The 24,391-nt window shown below is 47.6% G+C and overlaps 1 protein-coding gene across 1 annotated transcript; it reads right to left on the reverse strand.

Moving 5' to 3' along the window:
• Nucleotides 1-403: 403 nt before the first annotated feature.
• Nucleotides 404-23,228, reverse strand: FBXO21 (F-box protein 21). Its single transcript, XM_048063725.2, has 12 exons — nucleotides 23,001-23,228; nucleotides 19,930-20,065; nucleotides 18,125-18,219; nucleotides 15,901-16,022; nucleotides 14,546-14,692; nucleotides 13,574-13,707; nucleotides 13,200-13,336; nucleotides 12,259-12,435; nucleotides 11,358-11,490; nucleotides 8,636-8,826; nucleotides 7,474-7,631; nucleotides 404-4,075 (listed from the first exon to the last, which is right to left on the reverse strand). Exons 1-12 carry the CDS (start codon nucleotides 23,195-23,197, stop codon nucleotides 3,897-3,899), a joined length of 1,806 nt encoding a protein of 601 aa, XP_047919682.2. The 5' UTR covers nucleotides 23,198-23,228; the 3' UTR covers nucleotides 404-3,896.
• Between the last annotated feature and the right edge of the window lie 1,163 nt (nucleotides 23,229-24,391).

The raw sequence follows: 24,391 nt of genomic DNA on the forward strand, positions 1-24,391 counted from the left end.
GCCGCCTCGCCATCGTTAGGTTTCAGAGTTAACGGGCCCCTGCAGGGGGTGGCCGAAGGAAGGGGGGTAAAAGGGGGTCCCCCCCGGCCGTGCCCAGTCGGGGCGGTGCAGCTGGGGGGAGAAAAAGGTGGGAGGGGGAGGTAAGGGTGGTATGGGGCCCCCGCCCCAAAATAAAGGGCTGAAATCCTCCCCCAGAGCTGAAGGCGGAGGCCATGAGCCCAGCCAGGGGGTGGCAGCAGGGAGCAGGGGGGGGTGCTTCTGGCACCCTCAGCCTCTGCCAGGCCCCACGGCTGCACCCCGACAGCCTCCCATGGGTGCAGGGGGAGAGAAAAACTCCGGAGAAGCGAGGCAGGGTGGTTAGGAGGGGGTGGCGCAGCAAAGCAGCACACTCCAGCAGCAGGTACCAAGTGGGGATGGTTCATTTTATTTTATCTCAAGCCACGCACAAAGAGGAAAGGAACCGCATCGCTTCCAGGCTCTGGCTGTCCCTCTCCTGCCCCACGCTGCCAGAGGGACATGCAGCTCTCCGGCCTCCCTCCGGGGCAGCAGCACAAGGAGGGACCTCTCTAGGAGGCTGCAGCCCCCAGCCCATGCTCCCTGCCCAAGGGGCTCTGCCCCATGACACAGGGGAGCCACAAGACCCCTGCCCTGCTCTAACCCAGCCCACGGCCACTGCCCCTCTCTCCATGCAGTTATTTTTCCTTTTCCCACATGAGGCAGCTCCTGCCACTGCCTGCCTCCCCCCTGCTGCCTCCTCTTCCCCCTCCACCCTCTATTATTTTTTCCTTCACCCTCCAGAAAGCCGTTTTCAGGTGACAGCACCTGCCCTGCCCCAGCTTGTGGCACAGAAAGGCGAGGGAGAAGAGGGGCATCAGCTGCAGCCCCTGCCCCCGGGGAGCCAGGGGATGCTGGTGCCACCCCACACCCACCAGGCCGGGCTTTCTGCGAGCTCAGGCAGTAATTCCACCTCCTCCTGGAAGCAAAACATCCCTTTTTCCAAGTGAGCTCTGCACAGACACAACAGAGGCCAGGTGGCGAGGCATGACACACATCTCTAGCACACGTACATCGCTCGTGGGGACCCAGACCCTACTCACAGACAGGAGGAACTTTTGGGATCCTCTCCCGTCTTCCTGGGGAAACGGCTGCTGCAAGGCCAGGAGGGGAGAGGGGGGACAGGGGAGCCACCGGCTGCACAGGCAAACACACATGGTGGGATCCCGGCCGCTGCGGATGCCTCCCAAAGCTGCAAATACTCACGGGGCAATTCCCCCTCCCTAAGACCAGTTACGGACTGAACCCACAGCACGCAACACCGCCATCCCCCAGGCTGCAGGAGGAACACAAGGAGGGGGTGGCACGCCACAGCCCCCGGGAGCAAAAGGGGGGCCTTCCCGTGCTCCTGCCTTTGGTTTTGTTCCAGCTCCCAAACCTGACCCCGTGCGGTGCAGGCCCCCAGGTCTCCGCCAGCTGTGGCACACACCGGTCACTTGCAGCACGTCCGTGCCCAGCCGCACAGGAATGCCCCCCTGTCACACCCCGCGCAGAAACAACCCGCTGGAAGCCTCTGGCTGGGGAATGTGTGCAGGAGCTGCAGCCAGGAGCGCTTCCCAGTGCACATCCAGGCTCACTCTGGAGTACAAACAGAGACTGGCCCCAGAGGGCTGAGTAAAATGGGCTCTGCCGGCCGCTCTGGGACCCCCGCCTAAAAGCACACAGCACATTTTCATGTGGATTACAAGCACGACCAGCACCAGTTTTCAGAGAAGCTTTGGGCAGCTCCGTGTTGGTGACCGCCGCTTTTTTATGGCACGGTTCTACTTGGCATTCAGACAGAATTCACACCGAGAGTCCTAGGAGCCCGGTGCGTGGTAACTGGGTGTGCCTGCGAGGAGCAAGGTGCCCCCGGACTGGCAGAGGGACGCGCAGAGCCCCAGGAAATGCACCGACATGGACGCTGTCCCAGGGCATCCTCAGAGCCGAGGCTGGGAACAGGGAATCCCCAGCCCTGCTCCTGTTCTCAGCCACCAGCATCGACCTCATGACCCAAGAGTCCCAATTCCTTACCTTGCATCCCTGTCAGGATGCTTTGGGATCTGTTTTCAACCCTCAGAAAGGGTTGGAGGGTCAAAGTCTATCTACTCCAACTCTCAAAACCAAGAGGGATGGATTTTAAGATATTGCCTGACGACTTCCTGCCCTGCTTTCACTTGGATCCATTCGGCTTCGGAGGAAATTCCTCCCCCCAACTCCAAATTCATTTCAGTACACACTTACTGAAAGATGCAGTGGTACCTGGAGCGCAGCACCCTCACCGCTCCTCAGCACTAGCCATGCTTTTCTTAAAGCACCGAGATTCCTGCAGACCACCACCACCGCTGCTCCGCTGGGAAAAGTGCTGGGCTGTCAGTATTTATTTCTCGTCTTTAACCGGTGCTCTGTACCTCAGTAGGATGGCATGCAGGTCAAGCATCCTCTCAGGAGGAGGGGTGTGGGATTGCATGTGGTGATACTTGAAGTGCGATAATAGACTAAGAGCCTCCGCCTAACAGGGCACAGCACCTAACTCTCTGACAGAACGACGGTGTTGTAACTGCTCAGTGACAGGGCACGCTGCTGCAGCCAGCCCGCAGGCTTTGCTTCAGGAACCAGGGCTCTGCGGGCTCTGTATACGCACACACACTTGGTCATTCCGCACCCCGTAATACCTGAATGCAGAGGAAAACCTTCTCTGCAGTGACTCTGTTTGGGCCTTTAAGCCGTGTGGAAATCCACGTGCGCTGAGCTGCTAAGCCTCTTCCCTTCTGGGCACTGCAGTGCGTGTCCCCGCTCCACCCCCCGCCAAAATCCGGTCTCCTTTGGCAAAAAGGAAAAAGGCCTCGAGCTGCAGGAATTAACATCTCTCTTCCACACACCGCTGGGCTGTCTCCAGGGCTGGCCCGTTTCCAGTCACGATCCCACTGTATTGCATAAATACCTACAGCCCGGAGGCAGCGGTGGCCAGCAGCTCCCCACGGGTCGTGCAGTCGTTTCGGCAGCGACCTCCGAGCTCCCCCGAAGCAGTGCCGAGCGGCTCAGGGTCGTCCTGGGAGCACTCAGGGCTGTGCCGTGGGTCACAAGAACACACACAGTGAACAGAGCAAAGAACAAGGTGAGAACATGGGCTGGGTGGGCTTGGCAGGCGCAGGGAAGGGCTAGCAGCTCTTCTTCTGCATTAGGAGAGTCTGTGTCAGCTGCGAGGTGGCCGGCTGGACCTCTGTGTTACCATGGTGCTTGCCACCCTGGAAGCCCTGCTGCTTCTGTTTTCGCTGCAGGGGCTCTTTCCCGGTCAGTAAGGATGCTCAGAATCGGAACGGGAGCTCTGTGAACAATCAGACTACAGAGGTGAAGCACAATCTGACCAAAGATTCAGACCGGAGGAGACACAGTCAAACGTAAGAGGCTTTAAAAACTATCACCTGCATGAGATATACATAAAAACCCAACAACAAAACCGACCAAACAAAAACCCCACAACATCGCAAGGACAAGCAACTTCTCTGCAAGTTGGAGTTTCTTCCGATATTCCACACCAGGGGTCTCACTGCGTCAACCTCCTAGGCAAGACGATCACAGAACGAGCAGTAGGGGCAAATCTTTCCGTAGGACAACGCGCTTCCTAGCACGACTGTCCCTGCAAGATCCTTACGCCTGGCCTCAGCTACTGACGTGTCCCTGTGGGCCAGAATGGGCAGGCAGGCAACGGAAAGATGCTATAGCACCGGTTATGAAGTTTAATGCAGTTTTCAATGCATTGAAGCCAAAGGATTGTCACCAAACTTGCCTTCCAGGCAAGTTTTGCAAAAGAGGGCAAAGCTACACTCCGGCTGCTTCTGTCCTCACAACGCCTTTCGCACTCACTCCTTGCCTGAACTGTAGATCTTCCGAGCTGTGGCGCGCGTCAGCTCCAAATCCTCTGGGTAGCGAATTTCTAGCTCGGTATTTGCTAGGTAGTGAACGCCGGTAAACTCTGAAAAATAGCGGCCGATGTCAGGGTGAGGAATCTCCCGAGGCTCAGAGTTGTATTCCAGGTTCTCTGTTAGGAGAGGAAACAATCAGTTATTCCCCCACGAAATGGCCTGTGAGAGGGCCATAAATCCTGCGCCTCTCTCAAGTCCTGTTGATGTCTCTGAGCTCTGCAAACGCCACCTCCTGATGCTTTCAACAACAAAAAAAACCCTAACCCAGGTAAAAAAGCAGAGAATATCCCAGTACGATCACTTACAGAACCTATTCTCCTAGCTGATGCTGACCCCATTTACCAGTGCCATCAAAAACATTTTCGGCCTGAGACCCCCTGGTCTGACGCTAGGCTGGAGCAGCAGGATGCCGACCTGCTCTGACGCTGCGGATCGCAGGTCTTGTTTGTAAACGCAAGGGGAAGCTGCAGCACTGAGCCCTGCTCCCTCAAGTCCCGCGGGAGATCAGTTTCCAGGAGAGATCCCAACGCTCCAAGGTGAGGGTGACTGCACAAGGATGCCCTCTGCAGGTCTACCAGAGCCACCCAGTGCCCTCTAGCTCCCCTGGAAAGCCTCCCGGTGACCCCCAGTTTCCTGTAGGATGCCCTAGAGGCCTCACAGGGCAAAAACCCTGAACGGAATAATATACCTAACCCTAATTAGGACCCTAAAAAACACGTACAGCGCCAGTTTCTCCCATCGAAAAGTGCTCCCAACAGAAGCCTTTGGGTACACCTCAACTCCCTTGGGGAGCCTTTACGCAACCCCACACACAATGGGACTCTGCGTCTTCTCTCTTTCCAAACTACCCTAAACGTAACCCTAACTGGAACACTAAGCCTAACCCTGACTAGGACCCTAAAAAACATGTATGGCACCAGTTTCTCCTATCAAAAAGCCTCGAGTGCCTTGCAGCTCTAAGGCACCCGCCTGTGTTTCAACACGTTAAGTCACCAGCCTGCTTTCCAAGCATGTCTCACGCAGCAAAATTCATTTTTCTAAATCCCAGGCTCCCGAATTTAGAAGTCCCCAGAAAGAGCACGTTAATTTTTTCCCAGAGCACCGCATTTCCTCCTTTGTACTAAAAACGCTAACCTGATGAAGCACAACAGGTAAACAAAGCACTAGCGTTAAAATGCAACGGTGACCCAAGCTGAGGGCCTGTTTGCTCGCTGATTATTTGCTTAAATCAGGGTGACGGGGAGGCAGCCCAGCAATAAATCACCTGTGCAGGTGCCCTGCAGCAGTCCCCAGATGATGTCATTTTTTCCAGCACAGTGCCAGATACACAGGTAGGGGAAAAAACAAAACAAAACAAAACAAACAAACAACTGCCTATGTCCCAAAGTACCTTATCTGCAAGGCAAGGGGGGCAACACATCAGGGTGCTGAGAACATTGTTCAGGAATAATCCATCTGCCTCTGAAACACATTCAGTTCACTTCAGAGAGCACATACGAGCCGTATTCATCCATGCAGGCTCTGCGAAGCAAGCTGGACTTTGGTAAGAGCTACCATATGTCCCTGCGTGCAGCCAAGAGCACGAGAGCTTACTGCACCTCAGCGGGCTGGTGCGGTCCCGTGGGCTGCGAGGCCCCTTCTCGTCCCGTACAGCCAGGGAGAACGATTTGCACTGCGATACGCCCTGCAGAAACGCGGCCGAGCAGCGAGCTGCGTACAAACGGACAAACACGGTGACGGAACAGAAGCTGGCAGGGGGGAGGAGAACGGGAGAAGCGGATTCGGCCCGAGGTGGGGAGCCTGAGAAACGTGCTGACGAGCAGTTTTGGAACAGCAGGTACCTGGCCCGTGCTGCCAGCAAGCAAACAAAGGGAGGACAAGCGCAGACAGGTAGACACCAAGCCTGCTGTACGAGGCAGGTGTTTTGGAATTAGCGAGAGCTCAACCTGCAGATTTACAGGAAGGACTCAAACTGAGCACACCTATAATAAGCTTGGTGTTATTTCTGGTTAAATCTACAAGCAGAGATTTATCTAAGACTCAGTTAAAAAAATATTATCATTCCCTTCTTAATGTCAGGTTGATAGGTTATGAAATACTCCCTTCCCAAGCGATCTCGGTTGTATTTTAGAGGGGATACTCAACAGACAGGCAGCAAGACTTCAGCAAGCAAAGACAACCCCCCAGTTTTCTCAAGCAGTATCAAAACTCTTGGATACCACTGACGACAGTTTCAAACTACAGCCTGGCTAAAACACAAAGTGCTCAGGAATCAGCTGTAATCAGAGCTGATTATACTTGTTTATAAACAATTAGAGAAAAAGAAATGAGATGACTCAACCCCAGAAGCACTGTGGAAAATTACCAAGTTAGTTTTCACTGAGGTGCATATTTTAAAATCAATCCATGGCACAAAATAATTTTTGTTTTTTAGAGCTATTTAAGAGGTGAAGTACTGTCTAATATGAACCACAAAGTAGTGCTGCAATGTCCTGTGTCCCTACTCCATCCTTTTTTTCTGTTCTACTGAATATAATGTGACTGTCAGGAAGGTGAGAAACACCTGCACTCAAGGTGTTTCAGCCTACAGAGGTAGGAGTGTCCCGTCCTGTAAAACCACCTCTTGCTCATAGGTATGGGATCAGAACACGCTCGGGAGCACACCCTAGCAAGAGCTGAACCGCATTTTGCCCATAGTTTCCTGCTCAGCAGCTTCTGCATCTTCTCTTAACAAAATATGATGGGGCTGTGCAGCTGCCCTGCCAGCTGGATGGGATGTCTCTGTGTCACAGGGAGAAGAACACGAGGCAAAGAAACACCCAGCTTACAATGTACAGAGTTACAAACTTTTTCTTTTCTAACCCGAGTTCAATACTTCTACCTGTATCCTAACGTCATATTCTGACCATGAGATAAGAATTTTGCTCATGGCACGGTGTATAAAGAACACACGGATTTCTGCACCTCTTGGCGTTTGCGAAGAGGCGTTTGTTTTAGTCCCATTCTTACCAGAGATGGCACCAAAAGCCACGCTATCCGTGTTCTCTGGGCTCTTAGCACACAAAGTCTCTCAGTGAAAGGTGTTCAGAACCATGCCCTAACTAACAAAGTTTGTGCGTTCTCTCACTAGACCCTACTTTGAGGTTCTGCCCGAAGCATGACCATGATTTCACAAAGCAAGAGTTTCTGACAGAACTTTAAACTTCAGAAAAAGTTGAATTAGCTCTTTCAAAAGCAGTAATCACGGTTTATGCCATAAAACCAATCACGTCCAACACACACTTGTTTCTAGGGCAAGAGGAGATTGTAACAAAGGGGTCCTTAATGTTCATTCCTAGCAGGACTGATTTCACAGAGAGCAAACAAAGTATGTCCCCGAATTCAAGATAATTCTCCTTCCTACCCCAACTTTAACTTACACTTTATGCCTCATACTTAAGAGCTGATCACTTAAGCATCGCCTTCTCCTACTGCACTTTTAAACAGAGAGCAAAGAGAGGAGACTCCTGCTCACCTTGAGCAGCGTATCTGCAAGAGCCATCTTCCACTAGCACGTTGTAGAAAGGCTGGTGGGGGCCATGCGGAAGGCTGTGGACGTTCATATTTCGGATCCATTCATGCCCCATCATGCAGGCGGGATCCCAGCCATAAATGACGCAGTTGTAGCCATATCTAATTAAAAAGAATAGACTATGAAAACTCCAGAGCCAGCTCTTTTCGTCAAAGCTAATATAGCACAAACAGAACAGAAGCCTCCTGTGAGAAGGCACAAGGAGGAGAGGAGAAGAGAAGAACATCATTACAAAAAACTTGTGAGCGTACGCGTTTGTGTTCTGAGGTGGGTGGGAAATGACTAGGAGTGAATGGGTAAACAGACAGGAACAAGCAGCTGAGGACAAAGGAAAGCCAAATTTGAACAAGAAATGAGAGCGGGGAAGAGACTGGGACGTCAGAAACTGGGAGAACAGGAAACAAGAAACAGGGAGGGGAATCAACCACTCTACCGTGCTGTGCAATTACTTCTGTTCCCATCACACAGACACTGTAATCCCAATGCTAACTCTCAGAAACAAAGCCAGCATTATTTTCAGAGTATTTATGAGATTAATTGTGAGGTATCATAACTGACACTGCTGACACTCTTTTAAAATATGCTTCAGATGTCTCGTTGAGTTGTTTGGAGGAATGGCCGAAGCCACACGGTGCCAGCACGTCGTTCTGGCAGGGCTGTACAGACAGGCACACAAAGCCTCTGCGCAATGCAGGAAGAGGCAGTAATAGCAGTGCAGGGTAAGATTCATAAGCTGTCTTTGGAATCTCATCTCTTCTGAAACCAGTTCTGTTCCACAGTCCCTCATTAACCGATTACAAATGTTTCTTCGAGAGCTCTGGACTGTGGAAATTTTATCTGTGATACATGATGACTCACAGGAGGCACCTCACAAACCTCTCTGCAAACAAACAGCAGCAAAACGCTTGCTCTCTCAAAGGAGAGACAGAGCTGCTCCCATTTTTTTAAGAGGTATGCAGCATAGATGCATGTGCCTGACATTTTCTGTTCCAGGTACCTCCTTGGCAGATAAAACCCCGTCTCATTACTGCCAGAACAAACACTTCTGCACTCGTCATTACAGCACAGCCTCCTGCTAGCGCAGGGAAGGTTTTGAAGAGCTCACCTCTTGTGTTTCATAATCAGCCCAATGGAAAAGCAGACCTCTTTGTGTTTCTCGTCCGAGCGGTGCTTCACCTCGGGTCCCACCTCCTCCTTCCGGCGCTCAATATGCTCTAGGGTATGCTGAACTAAGTACCCGACAGCCCCGTGCTGGGATGGATCCAAGGCCTGAATATGCTGCAAGATGTCCAGAACCTTCAGCAAGCAAAACAAGATGACAGATTCAGAACAAGCCTCTGCAGCAGTCAAACACAAACAGATAGACTTGCCATATTAGCTGGGTCTAAGTGCCCAGGCCTAAAGGTCTGCCACACAAAGTTTCCGCACAGAACTGAGAACCTTTGCTCTAACTACACAGTTTCAAGGAGTTGACACTTGCTTATCGTGTAGAAATTGCAAACATTGCTCTCCTCTATTTGTAAAGCTCCCTACTTCCAAGGAAGGGCACTGCTGAACAAAGTAACTCCCTAAAACTAAGTCATACCAGCTAACGGCATCACATGTTTCAGCTACAGGGCATCAAAGATGCTGCTTCAAGGTTTCTGAGATGTTAGAAGAATTCCGAAGCAAGTCTGCTGAACCCCTGCTGTGAAGTGATTTCAGATGACTTCTGCTGTACTCAAGAACAAACATTTTAGCTTTAAAAAGTTCCTCAGCACAGACGGAAATGCAAATAACCTGTACGATGCTGTACCATGAAACAGTGAACAGGAGACAGAGAACCTGCTTGACTCAGTATAACTAAAGGGCACTGACTTCAAAAGTGTTCCCAAAGTAGCAGACTCTGTAGATCCAAAGTACCAGCCTACCAACACCCTCTGGCACGCCATCGGAGCATCAGGACAGAACAGCTGCCACTAGCTTTGTTACAGGCAGGCAATGCAAGTTTTTACCTTCTTGCACCTTGTTCTTAACAAAAAATGTTGTCTAACCAGATTTGGAAAAGGCAGACACAACCATCCCAACATCAAACACCTCAAGTGCTGCCGCACTTCCAAAATCTGACACTGCTCAGCAGCTGGCAAGAGATCAAGGATTGTCTCCTTGATCACATGCTGGAAGTTTTGGTGAACCTGAATTTAGGGCGGGGCAGAAGAGGAGACCTCAGGCTACTCAGGATGAACATCAGTCAAGCACTGAAAAAAATAAACTCAAAAAAAAAAACCAGAAGAAATACAGCTCAGGCTTCTCAGCACTTTAAATTTCTGGCAGGCATCTTACTGCCTTAAGAAGGGTGTGAAAACTGAAAAATCCTACAGAAAGGGGAAGGCCTAGCACAGTGACCATAGCTGCCAGAGATTCTTGGCAACTTCATTTACTGTTATTTGCAAACATTTAGGACAACATTCTGGACAGCTTTGCTTGAGTTTTAAGATTTTGTGCCACTTTCCGTAAGTTTGGCAGACCTCTATGAAATCTGGTATGTTCTGTTCTGTCAGGCATACAGGATTCCCTGGCTAACTATAATCCTGTACAATAGCCTGGAAGGACTGGATGCATGTGAGGATGCCAAAGGAGAAGTCTGGAGCTGTGCATTTTCATTGTGTCTGACAAAGCGGCGCAGAGAACTACATGCAAGAGTCAGCCACAGGGGGCATTATCTGTCCCGAGGGGCAGCAAAATGCAAGTACGTAAAGCCCACATGCTTCGTGAACACAAAGCTGCGTGCCAGAAAGGGGAAATCTTTCAGTATTTCATTTAGCTCTCCTCTATTTATGTACACTCATCATTTCAACTCAGTGGGTCCCCCCTCACGAATTTCTTACTTTGGGCTGCTTTGTCCGTGACAACCCTAAAACTTGCTGCCCTAAGAAAGGAACAGGGAACTTAGCACCATTTGTTCTTCAAAAGGAAGGCACCTTCTCCAGCAGTCACATGTTCCAGTTAATTTAGTGGGAAGAACTTTGCCTTCTGCTCAGCTGTCCAGCCAATCCTTCTGCCTCCTCACCCAAACCTAACGTTTGGGTATGGCACAGGCAGTGCCCAAGGGAGTGAATTCCACTAAAGCACAGGCAGTTTTGACAAAGGAACCTCTCTGTGCTGTAGTGACGTGCTAAAGAAATACTTCGTTTGTTTATTGAGTTACATGCTTTCTCCCTGTGCCTTCCCCAGTTTCGGTAAAGGACACAGATGACTTGGACAACTTGCAGGTCTCTGTACTGTCCTTCCCACGCTCACAGGATTCTTCAAGGCTGAAGGTGATGTTCACAGCCCTGTCCTTGGGATTCTTTTTTAAGTTCTTTTTCACAAGAGCCACTGATTGTGTACCTAAAGTTTCAGAGAACAGCTTTGTTGTTTGCAAAAGATAATTTCCTACAAGTTTCCTGATAAGGTAATCGCTCCTTTCCTGTGACTCCAGCAAGACTTCTATCACCACCACCACAATCTAGGCATACCAAGTCCTTACCTCTTACACCTTACAGCTAGCTACAAGTCCACCGTATTGGTTTTAAGACAAATTGTCAGACTGGGGCTGTAAATCATAAATTATGACTCAGACTTGAGGCTGCTCACGAGTTTCCCCTAGAGCAAGCAAGAGTCATCCTCTTTCCTTGCTGCACGTAGTAGAAATTGATTCTCCGAAATGTGATAACTCGTTCAATTGTGTTTATTACAGAAACAACTTGTGGCAGACTGTAATGCAAGTTGATGTAGTCCAAAAATCAATAGACTAGTGTTAATAATGCTTAGCCTATCAGAAAACATATGACCGAGTGGCGAGGTACCTTTTCTGGCCAGATTCCCAGGTGGAAGTATAACCTAGCCTGGAGCATTAGATGCTGCACATTGTCCGGATACATGGCCAGGTACAGATCCAAGGAGTCTCTCAAGAGTTGGTAAGACTGATCAGTGCTTTCTCTGCCAGCAAAAAAGAAACTCAATTGTAAGGCTAGCTCTTCAATTCCTATCCCTAATACTCCGGTGTACAGGGATAGCCACCAAAAGCGATGCTACAGGTACAGGCACGCTCACTCAATGTAAGTGGCAGTCAGCCCTGGAGTCACTCATCGCATCCAACAGCCTGCTGGAAAGGAAAAACGCTACACAATTGAAAACCGGCCTCTACCCTCCCACTTCACCGGTATTCTACTTGGTCAAACGACCGTACTCAGAGAATTCACTCTCAGAGTCACTTCCTTTTGAAATTTACTTTTGTTCCCCTTGCTTAATTAAACCTAAAGCGATCCTTTTACTCTCTGATTTCTGTCTGTTGCTACTTGGGAAAGTGATTAGCAGGGCATTTGAAAACAAAAGCAGATTGTCAACAATCCAACAGCACCGTTTACCCATTTAAGCCTATGGCTTACGCCTACCTGGTAATAACAAAGGTCTCTCCTCTCAAGGGAACAGTTCCTATCTGCTTTTCGCATAGTAAAAAAAACAAAACAAAACAGCTCTCAAGTGAAAATGATCTATTCTTGCTTCCATGCAATACTGCTGCATGTGATCAAAAAACTAGACACTGCAATGTGACATATAGAGTTTTCAAGACTGCCTGGTGTGACACCTCTAAAGCACTCGCTCAAGTACTGCGAAGAGGCAGTATTGGACAGGCAGACAGCACACCGTGGGCCCTTTTTTTCCCCCACAGCCCTTACAGGCCATATAACTTCAGTTACAACTCACCGCTTGCCCAGGTTTAAGAGGTTTCCCACCATGCGCTGCAAGACCTCCTTCAAAGTCACCACCCCATAGAACTCCTCCGTCACATGGTGGCCTATAAGGTACTCGCACTCCTTCACGGTCAGCTGCTTCCCCTTCCCAAAGGCGTCAATGTAAGTGTAGTCAAAAATATCTGTGCTTCTAATAAGACATCAAGGAAACTAAGCTGTGATGATGGGCCTTGTGGTGAAGCAGGATTACCTTTTTCTGTTCTCCTAGCACTTTCAAGCTTGTTTCTAAAAACGTGTCATTCATACCTCAGCTCCCTCCCTCGTATAAAGAGATCACCTGCTACCTTCTCTCTCATTTTCACTCCATCGTGCCAGTTCTTTCCTTCACATATTTTCAGGTTTGCTGTATTTATTGCTAGATTACATGATGATGCTGCACTGTGAAGTGTAACAGAGCCCACACATATGGCATCTGAAGCCTACTGCCAGAAGGGGTATATATAGACAAAAACATGGCTCTGAATTGGACTGCTGATGTCATTCACAAAATATACATTTCTGTAAATTGATCACGATCTGGTCAAAGATGTGTCCTGCACTGACTCAGAGAATTGAATGAGTGCACAGTACAACCGCAATGGCCTCTAGAAGCTGTTCTGTGTGAAAGGTTAAGTGAAATCAGCACCTTTTTTCCTTTTTTTTTTTTTCCTAATCTTATTAAACAGGAGAACAATCACCTCATACTTACTATTATTTCACACTCAGGAAATCTGTTACCTTTCACTAACAGAAGAACTGAGTCCTGGGAAAATTTCTTTAGAGGGCCGATCTTCTCCTTATAATTATGGATGGAAAATAATTGAACATTCTGGTGTAGGTCTGGAGCTGTAAATTCTTTGTGGCTTTTATAAAAAAAAAAAAAGATAAAATTTCAAAATGCAGCAGATCACTTACCCTTCTTTTCCTTGACACCATCGCAGCAGAAAATGACTAGGGAAGTTGACTGGCTCAAGTTTGACTCCCAGCTGCCTGGCAATTGTTAAATAAAGCACAGACAAACTGATGGGAATTCCCGTCCTGCGGATCAAAACCTGAGGGATAAAAAAGTGAGGGATATTAAGAAAAAAACAACAGAAAAACTCCAAGGTTTTAATTCACAGATGAAAACACACCAACTTAACCGAATATGCACTAAAAGATGACAGGAAATTTACAGGAAATTACTCTTCAGAGACAGATTTTTTTTTGACTACATTTTGTCATAAGAAACACCACAAATAGCGTTTCAAGCCTTGCAGCCTCTGAGGTTTTGCCTAACGCGCACGTACCTGGTGAATGTATGAATTCAGGGAATTATAGTAATCCAGCTCATTTCCTTTGTATTTTAACTGCTCATACAGGACACAGTTCATAGCATCAAGTACCTGCCGCTGAAGTTCCACTTCTGGAATCAGGACCTCTCCTGAAAACACACAAAGAGCAATAAAGACAGAGAAGACAAACATACTTAACCTTCGTGCACTGAACCTCATAGCAAAATTCCTTTATGTACAAAGAACATAAAAGACATCTAGATTCAAATAGTCAAGAGATTGGCTGGAGCACACAGCCCTAGCACTCCGCTCACAGTGTGGCCTGGCTCAGCGGATTGCCACGCACCTCAGCTGTGCATCAGTGCTGCCTTGCTTCCTCCTGCAGCTGCAGGAGCTGACCCTGACCACCCTGTGCCAGCACAGCGCTGTGGCTGGACAGTCTCACTGGCCAGGCATGGGAAGTGTGTTTTCACTGCTCGAGTCCCAGTTTGACCACTCCAGATATACAGACACAGACAGACCAGTCATTCCCTCTTTGAAAAGCAGCAAAGATGAGACTAATGCTTATAAAACACAAGAAGCAAGATGCTGCCTGACCTTTGGAGATGTTAAAGCATATACCTTTTCTATTGCTGCTGACTTCCCAAGACTTGCTGAGGAAAGGAGCTGTCCCACGGCTCTGCTATACGTATCAGGACTGCTTAAGACTTCAGGGACAAATGAAAAAAAACAAAACCACCACCACAAACCAATCCTTTTTGCCTAGACAGCATCAGATGGACAACCTTGGGCTATTGAGCTTCTGCGGCTGAACAAACAGCTGCTGCTGCCTGAATGATGGTTTAAGCAAATGTCAGAACATGCTTCAATGGGATGAAGGACAATAATGCTTTAAGCTGCAATAATTCAACAGCTGTTTCACCTTATCTGCCTCTATTGAGACCAGCAGAAATGGTGTGCAGTAAAGTGTATGCTTCTATACAGTACCTGCCTTGGAAGCCAAGCTGGGGTGCCTTGGATTTTTTGTCCGAAGGACTTTGCGCACTTTATCTGTGATATCATCCACCTGTGCCTGGACACCTTTTAAACAGATGTCTGAGAGTGGGTTACAATATTGGTCAATTAAAACAGCACCTGGAAAAAACAAGCTACATAAGAAACAGGACTTCAGTTGTTTTTTTGTTTTCTTTTTTTTTTTTTTTTGCTTATTTTTGTCTACTCTAAATTCTAAATCTATGGCATAGAGCAAGCAATTGCAGCAAAACACAATAGCTTTCTTCTCAAAATTCTCATTTGTATATTGGATTTACCACAAAATGCAGAGAATAAGCTGACAATGATAAATGCCACTTAGACTCTGTATTCCCCATCCCACCTTCCTGAAAGGGAAAGCAATAGATTTGTACATTGAGCAAGTATGCTGCTGGACAAGTCTTACTTAACCAGCCAACTCCTGTCGCACTGCATCTCCTGGCATCCTCCCAGCTCATGTTTCTTGTTCAGAGCCTCAAACAACCTCAACTTCACTTCTGCGTCAGTTCTGATTTCTTCCTGCCACATCCTCAATCGCCATCATTCTTGCTCAACGCTCCCTCTTCTGCTACATTCATCCTTCCATGCCTGCTCTCCATCTTCCTGTCAGAAACACACTATAACAGATTTTCATTTTTCTTCCGCCCAATCCTCTCCTGTCAAACTTTCGCAGGAAAAAAAATAGCCCTTTCTCAGAACATCCTCCTTGTCATCCTGTCAACTGTGCTCTTTCCAAAGCCTCCATATTGCCCATCCTTTGGAATCAACTACATTCACCTGCAATCAATTCACCTGCACTGATTCACCCTGCCTGCAGCATGCTCCTTGCTCTTGTCCAAGGAGAAAGGAGACAGGTTTTTCCCCTTTCTGGGGAAAGGAGATGGCAGGGAGCTGACTTGAAATCAGATCACTTGGTCTGATAAGCCCTGTTCAGCCCCTAGGCCACAGTTAAAATGCTTCTGCTATGTCAGCTGGTTAGGATGCTGAGCTACTGCTGATCTCTTCACTGCACTGTTCAAATCCAAGTATTTTAACTTTTTTCCATTGCTTCTCTGTTTACCTGTCCATGCAGAACTATCTGAGCATACAGCACAGAAGGAAGCCAGTGGAATGCTGATTTTTTGATGTAATGCTATGCAATTACCGTAATTTTTTAAGGATTGCGGGTACAACAAAAATCCAAATTTAATTCTGAGTCGCTGTCCAAGGGCTAGTTGATATGTAAGCAAGGAAGCTTCTCTCCAAGTAAAGCAACAATGATTGAAAGCTGTCATTAAGTGCTCTGCATCAGACTTCTGCCAAGGACTTACCCTCTAAAAATGACTGCTGATCAGTGGGGCGTTGAAGATACTCCTTCAAATTTTTTAATATATTCTGTTGCCGTAGGAAGTAGAGAATTTTCTTTGCATAGTACTTCCAGGTGAGGCCTTTCCTGCACAATTAAATACAAAAAATTGTATTGCCCTAAACAAGCACTTCAGGGGTGAACATTGCATTTAACTTTTCCAGTGAAGCCATCTACATTTTAGACGTTGCTTTTCTGAACGAGGCCGATGACACCACAGTCACCAAAGAGGTAAATATTAAGAGCAAATTCATTATCAAAAGAAACACAACTTGCGACGCTTACAAAATATTGGTCCTATCATCTCCAGTTTTTATCCTGTCACTAAGATAGCATTTTGTGAAAATACTGTATCACAGGAAACAACACAGATCCTGCTTAAAGTAGCTCGGGAATATCTGAATGAAATACTATATTTTATTCATAAAACATCCTCTGACTCTGTGTCCCTCCAGAATATTAAAACATCCTCTCACCAATAGAAAAAAATAATGATGAGAGATGTGAACGTATGTCCAATAATATTCAGAAAAAAAAAAAACCTGCCAGAGAAAAATGTCTTTTTTACTCAAAAAAGGCTGGAAGGGACCAACAGTTGGCCTATAGATCACGCAATCCAAAACCTTACAGTTTTCGTAGTAAAATCCCTTCACTTTCTATATTAAGAAGTGAAGGCAGAGTGCCCAAAGAGAAGCAGAGAGCTGGCTTGAAGAGGTCACTGGAAATATGACAGCCCAATGTAGAGGCATTCAAATCACAAGCATCTGAGCAAGCCCTGGCCTTCAGCAACGGGTTACCCATTGCTTCAGCACACACTTCTACACCAAATAGTTAGGAATGGCACCCCCCAAAAACAAAAACCAAAAAATAAAAACAAACACACGCAAACGCAAGAGAGGATTCTGCTGATATCCTGGCTCTGTCCTTTCCACATTTTTAAAACAAGTCCAGCTCCTTTCTTCATAAAAAAAAAAACAACCTTTTTCCCGCTTGCCTTTTCTCTCCCTCCAGATTGCAGGTCAAATCAGTCTTCTCCATCCTACCGAACAGGAGAACAATCAAACCTCATAACACTTCATCCTCTTCCAATAAATTGGGATGCTCAATAGGGACAACTGCTTTATTGGGATATCTTCCAGGGAAATGATTTAGCCTAATGCTCCTGAATAGCTAAGACTACAGCTTAATCAGGGTGTAATTAGCATCAATTCTGCTTTATTGGGAGGCATTTGGCCAGTGGGAAGGCTCAAAAGCTTTTTAACCAGTTGTCAAATGAGAGATGTTTAGTCCCGGTTCAAATAGAAAAGGTAATAAAATGGATGTGAAAAAGCAAAAATGAGATGATTGTCATTCCAGTTATGTTTTTCCAAGCTCTACTAACAGTCCCTTTAATCAAGGCTATTAGACCCCATTAAGACAAATGTATTGCTGCTTTGTATCACAGCAAAAACAGCATTGTTTATATCGTACCAACAGAAAAACGTTCACGCAAGCCAGTGAACTATTCATCTTGCTCAGTGTTAACCATGGTAATGAGAACACCCAGGCAGACGTGAACCAAAAGTTTTATTAACCCACTTAGCATTTCACCTGCAAATTTTGCAGTGGTTCAATTAAACTCAGTTGTTTACTTGGGGACAAAAAACGTACCTATCTACTACAGCTAAGAAAGGCAACAGAAGAGATTAAAAAAAAAAAGGCTGTGGTTTTGTGGTTTCATGGTGTGGGGAGGGTTTTATGGTGGCAATCCACACTCAAGCACTGCTGTTCCCTCCTGTGTTGTAGGCCCATCCTGCAAATCAGTTCAGCAAACTGATCCAGGTTCAAATAGAAACAAATAAAAAGAACATGAGAAATCCTTAAGTCAAAACTACTGCAGAGAGGAAAGTACGCAAACTGAGAGAACTGTCGTGAACTTGAAAGGAAACAAGCAAGCAACAAACAGCAACACAAAGCCAGAGGACCTCCTTCTTGTGGAACGGTTTACACAGGTTCTTCTGGGAGTATTAAACGTGTTCTGCAATTCCACACACAGCAATACTTCCAGCCTCAGTAAGGCTGGGGATGTTGGTTTTTGGGATGACAAAAGGACAGAAGCTGACATCAGGCACCCACCACAGTACCACCTGCCTCTAGCCAGTGAAAGGAGAAAATCTCTTCCACTTCTGATCCCTCTCACTCTTTCTTACCTTCCTTCCATGTTAAGGATACACATCAGCTCATCCTCAAAAAAGTGACTTGGGCATCCAAGAGTCTCAATGTCACTGAATCCATCACAGGGGACCTATCAAATCAGACACTGAATTAGGCACAGCACAAGAGATTCTTTCCTAAAGAATGTGATTTCATAGAAAGTCTCAAAACCCTACAGTAATCTGAGATAACTACTACAGCATTTGGGGCTCCCTGCAGAGGTGTACGGACCAGCCCAAGCATATCGGATCATATGCAGGCTGGGCCCAAGCTGAAAGCAGCTTTAAGGTGGATTTAGCTTTTGCCTGTGGCTGACTAAACCTCTTCATACCCTCCCTAGTGTAGCAGATTGCTCCTGGAGGAAGGAACGAAGGAGCAGGACCTTTCATCTCAGCCTCAATCCTCATCTGTTTAAGCAATATTGACAAGGGCTAACCTGGAGCTATCAGGTTGTTGATCTAAAAATTATTTGAAACAATCACTTGTGTGTCTATATTCAGAACAGTCATTTTCTTGCAAAGTTTGGAATTCTTTTTAAACTCTGGTTGAACTGTAAAAAAATCTCTTTGCTTTCAAGCTTTTCACTATAGGAGATGAACAAACAGTAAGGAAAAAAAATGTGATTCCTATTATACTGTATCTTAGTCGGCACTCCACTGGATCTAGCAGAATTGGGTTGAAAGTCTCCTCCCTGCAATTCTAAGCAGGGAATCAAGCTGCAGTTTCTAGCCCCACAGGAGGCAGTCCTAATTTTTAGGAATTTGGGTATTGCTGAGTAATGGCCTCTCAATAGTCCTTGCATACATGATTGAAATGGTACAAAGCCAGGAGCCTCTGCACTCGTTTAATGCCTTGACACACATTCCTCCACAGTAAAATGTCTAGCTGCTGCAACTACAGTGGAACAGGTCAAAAAGAAGAGCTAAGACATATGCATCTCCTAATACTCTACTGGTCTCATGGCCTTTCTCTCTGGGGATAAAAACCTGGTTGCCAACATTTGCATAAAATCAGACAGAAGACTTCAACATGCGTCTCCCATGCCTTAGGGGATTTCTACACTGAACCACAATGTATTTGCAAAGGAGCTAGAGAGGAGCGGCCATTTACTGGCTCTAGCATGAACTTTCTAATTCAGCTTTAGTTACGGGCAGCTTTTAAGTCTATTTCACAAAATTTCAGGTTGACCCAAACCTTACAGGTAGCCAAAACCCACAGCCACCAACTGAGCAAACAGACAATGAAACCGATGTTCCCTGCTCAAGTAAGTTTTTCAAAGAGACTAAATTTTCACTTTTTACACAAGACACATAAGTGTGGTGTCATGGTTAGAGTTTGAATAATATACTTTCCAATTCAGTGAACCTATTGCACCTCAGTCCTGCTTTCAAATTACTCCTGACAACTCTCAGAGGAGCATATCCTTGCACAAGGCCTGCAGGGAGATAAATTGATAGGCTGCGGTATGTGCAGAGAAACTACCGGTCCTTCAGAAGTTGCTGAGCTCCCAGAGCCAGGTCTGAACATGCAGCGATGAGCAAAGAGCTCATAAAGACGCAATGAGACTCTCAGCAACAGCCATATGTGGTCTGCAGAATGTGCCCTGGACTCTGTGCAGTTTGTACCTTTGGATTTTGGACCATCTCTCTCATTTTGGCTGGCAGTCTAGCATTCTCACATAAAGTGAGGCAATAGGAATTTTCTGACTGCACAGCTGAAAAATAGGTAGGGAGAGACAGGAAACTACTAGAAAGTACTAACGAAATAACTAGGCTATTGAACATATACAGGGATGACTTACGTGTTCTGAAAAGAACCTTTTGGAGAACGAAGCTACAATTCTCTGGGCTTCTAGTCCAGCATTGTGCCGTGCTTTGTATTCTTCAAGCCAGCTAACACCGTCTGTGTGGCTGTAGTATTTCAGCAGCGATGGCCACCTACACAACAAGACAGAAGCGAACAGGTTCATCAGTATTTCAACATCACTGAGGATCTCCAGAACTGTAAAAACTTGTAACCACATGGCTTGAGGAGCCTAGCCACTGACAAGAGACAATACAACCTCAGATGTAATCGTACAAATTAACCCAGTGATTGACTCGGGCATCAAAGCATAAATCCAACTGATTTCAACTCAGTATGACTGGTTATTTTAAAATTAAGCTCTCCTGTGGCCTGTCAACAGCAAATGTTAACAGGAAACCTTCAAAAGGTTCATACTCCAGGTATTTCAATATCTATACGTGCTGAACACTTCTGAGATTTCCTCTAGAGCTTTCCAAGATAAACACAGGTATCACATCAGTAAAACAGAGTTTTATAATAAAAAAGTTTGCCATTCTGAAGATGTACCATGTTCAAGCTAACTTGTCAACTAACAATCATAATTCATTGTCTTTTGTTCTTCCTCCTACCCTTGTGGGTCTAATTAAAAGGACGCACAAACCGGAGCTTCCTCTACTACCCTTGCTGGTGGCAGCATCTGCTGGAGGGAAACAGAGTTCTGAAGTCAAATCGTGACAGCTAGATGACTTTGCAGTTCATTTTTAATATAAGAAATATTAAAAAACAAACCCCAAACCAAACCCCTTTATTGTAAAAGAAAGATGGATCTGCTTTACCAAGTCTAAAAGCTAACATACAATTTATAGTTTAATAAGAAGCATTTCAAGGTATGTGAACAGAAAGCCTAACTTAAAGGCAATGTTTTGGGGACTATTACCCCCGACAGCACCTTTTCTAATGAAGTGGGCACGTGCTGCTCTAACACAGCCCTACGCAATAAAATACATGCCAGTGCAGCTATACCCATGACTCTTCTGAAGGCAGAAAGACCACTTGGGTATGAATGTGACGCAGAACGAGTACAGGTGGAAATATTTTGGACAGCATGGGACAGAAAGATAAGAGAAAGGCCTCTTGTAATTTGCAGGGGGGCTTTTTTTTTTTTTTCCACATTTTGAAATTCTACTGGTTAGCATCGTTTTTCACAGTATTATCTTTCTTCAACTACATGAATTGCCTTAGGTTCTTTTCAGGTTATTTATATAAATATATACAAATAGTAATTTATGTGTGTATATATATATATATTTATAGAGAAAATAATATATATATACACATAATAATTCTTATATCCCTAGCTGCATATTTACCTCCAAATATTTACATCACTACTTCCGTATAATAATTTTTAGCATCAGACCAAAAGGCACTGTTCTGTCCATCCATGCCCTGAAGATATTTTACTACCTGTTAAAAATAAAACTACACTGCCATTGCAGTTACACAATAAAGTCAAAGACTAACCAAATAGCTTCACATCACACAGTAACCTTTCTCCTGATGGATCCCCGGCCGTTCATCTATCGCTGAAATGCAGCCACGTCGTAATAACAGTTACAATCATTTATTTCAGTAGGAGAAACAATAATTTCTTGGGTTGAAATTACACTGATGATTTTCAGAAAATAAAACGTAATTACGCAAGATGGAATCCCGCCAGGACGACGAGGTCAACATGCACGCTCCTGCCAAAAGCTCTATTATCAAAGACAGAGGAGGACTGCAGCGTGTGCTAATCACCCACCACACTCAATTTCAGCTGTCGGATCTGAGGCATTTGTAAAAGTTCAGGTTCGCTTCAGAAATTAGAACCGCTGAACTGGTGAAAATACTTGGCCAGCCATCCCAAGCTCTAGCTTGCTGAACAGGGGAGGCTGTAATTGTCAGGCAGCCTTTTTTCAAGGGAGGAGAGGGAATAACCCCCTCGTTTAACTCTGCTGAATTCTCGAAGCCAAGTGGCTACTACAGAAAGGCATACTGCTGCTCTTCCCGTGCCAAAACACAGACAAAACCAGGCAGCAGACGAGCATGCCCTGCTCTAGACAGGCTGGTGGCCCCAGTGAACGTGTGGTGTTCCTACAGCCACGGAAGTATGCAATGCGGCCAATTCAACAGCTCCAGGGGTTTCGGCAGGGCTGTGCCCCTGCAAGGCACACTGTGACCACCGCAGGGCTCAATGAAACCCCAAGCAGCAAACGTCAACCCAAAGCCTCGTCCTGGGACAGGACAAGCCTCCGCAGCTGCTGGGGTGGCTGCAAGCAAGGAGAGCACACCTCAGTGGGACCGGGAGGCCAGCAGACATCCACAGTGCATGTACCCCGTCCCCCTCCCTTCTTCCTCCTCCTCCACCTCTTTTATCTTCTCTTCTTCTTCCTCCTCCTATTCCTCCTATCCCTCCTCCTTTTTCTTTTTCCTCCTATTCCTCCTTTCTCCTCTTCTTCCTCCTCTTCCACCTCCACTTCTTCCTCCTCCTCCTCCACCTCTTTTATCTTCTCTTCTTCTTCTTCCTCCTCCTCCTCCTATCCCTCCTCCTTTTTCTTCTTCCTCCTATTCCTCCTTTCTCCTCTTCTTCCTCCTCTTCTACTTCTTCCTATCCCTCCTCATCCTCCTCTTGTCGTATTCCTCCTCCTCTTCTCCTCCTCTTCCTCTTTTTCCTCTTCGTCCTCTTCCATCTCTTCCTCCTATTCCTCTTCCACCTATTCCCATTCCTCTACCTCCTTCTCCTGTTATTCCTCCTCCCCTTTCTCCTCTTTTTCCTCTTCTTCTGCCTGCTCCTCTTCTTCCTCCTCCTCCTCCTCTTCTACCTCCTACTCTTCCTCCTCCTCCTCCTGTTCTACTTCCTCCCATTCCTCCTGTTCTACTTCCTCCCATTCCTCCTGTTCTACTTCCTCCCATTCCTCCTGTTCTACTTCCTCCCATTCCTCCTCCTCTCCTTCCTCCTCCCCCTTCCCCTCCTCTTCCTCCTCCTCTTCTTCCTCTTCCTCCTCCTCTTCCTCCTGCCCCCCCCCGCCCCCCGGCGCTGCCCACCTGAGGCGGAAGCACTCCCGCCACACCTTGCCGCGGGGCTGGCAGGCGTCCCGCAGGCGGCGGCAGGTGCAGGCCACCCGCCCGATGTCGGCGGCGCCCAGCACCCCGCAGCACAGGATCAGCTCCAGCAGCTCCCCGGGCAGCTCCGCCAGGCCCGGCCGCCCGCCGCCGCCGCCTCCCGCCGCCGCCGCCGCCATCTTGGGTGTTTACCTGAGCGGGCCCCCCCCCGCCCCCCGCGGGCAGGGCTTAGGGAGCGTCGCTTCCTTCCCCGGCCGGCGAGGCGGGCGCTAGGGAGCGTCTGCAAAGTCCGCGCTGGCTGGCAGCCCTCCGGGCGGTGCGCCGTGGGGGCCGCCCGTCCCTACCCGGGGCTCAGCGGGGGTCCGGGGCTCGCAGGAGTGCTTTGGGCTGTCTGCATCGTACTAACGGGGCCGGCCGGGCAGGGGGGAGGATTGCTGGGGGTGGCGCTGCCGCCGCCATGGCTGTGGGAACGGCCGTGGGAATGCCGCTGCTGTGGCTGTGGTAATATCTGAGGGAACGCCGCCATGGCTGCGGTAATACTTGAGGGAATGCCGCTGCCGTGGCTCTGGTAATGCCTGAGGTAACACCACCTCCATGGCTCTGGTAATGCCTGAGGGAATGCCACCACCATGTCTCTGGTAAAACACTGCTACCAGCATGGCTCTGATAATACCCGAGGGAATGCTGCCGGCACATACATCGTGGTACTCGAGGTAACCCCGTCTCGGTGGCTGCAGTAACGCCTGAGGGAATGCCACTGCCATGGCTTTGGTAATACCTGAGCTAACACCACCTCCATGGCTCTGGTAATGTCTGAGGGAATGCCACTGCCATGGCTTTGGTAATACCTGAGCTAACACCACCTCCATGGCTCTGGTAATACCTGAGGGAATGCCACCACCATGGCTGTTGTAATCATAGAATCATTAAGGTTGGAAAAGACCCCCAAGATCATCTGGTCCAACCATCCCCCTACCACCAATATCACCCACTAAACCATGTCCCTAAAATACTGAGGGAATGCTGCCACCAGGTATGAGGTAATACCTGAGGTAGAGCCGCCTCCCATGGCTGCGGTAATACCTGAGGTGACACTGCCACTGCCATGTCCGAGGTAACTGCTGCTGCCGTGGTTGTGGTAACACCGCCACAGGGACGGACTGAGGTGACACCACAGCGTCTGCTGCTGTGGCTGGTATAACGACCTGGCGATGTCTAACACATCGTATCTGCCATCACATCTGAGGTAACACCACTGCCACGTCTGAGGCAGCACCGCGGCGGTCTCTGAAGTAACTGGTGATGTCCAAGGTAACGCTGCTGCTGCACCTGAGGTGTTGCTGCAGCACTGCCTGGGGTAAAACTGCTGAACA

The sequence above is a fragment of the Anser cygnoides genome, chromosome 17 (assembly GCF_040182565.1).
Source record: "Anser cygnoides isolate HZ-2024a breed goose chromosome 17, Taihu_goose_T2T_genome, whole genome shotgun sequence".
Classification (NCBI taxonomy): Eukaryota; Metazoa; Chordata; class Aves; order Anseriformes; family Anatidae; genus Anser; species Anser cygnoides.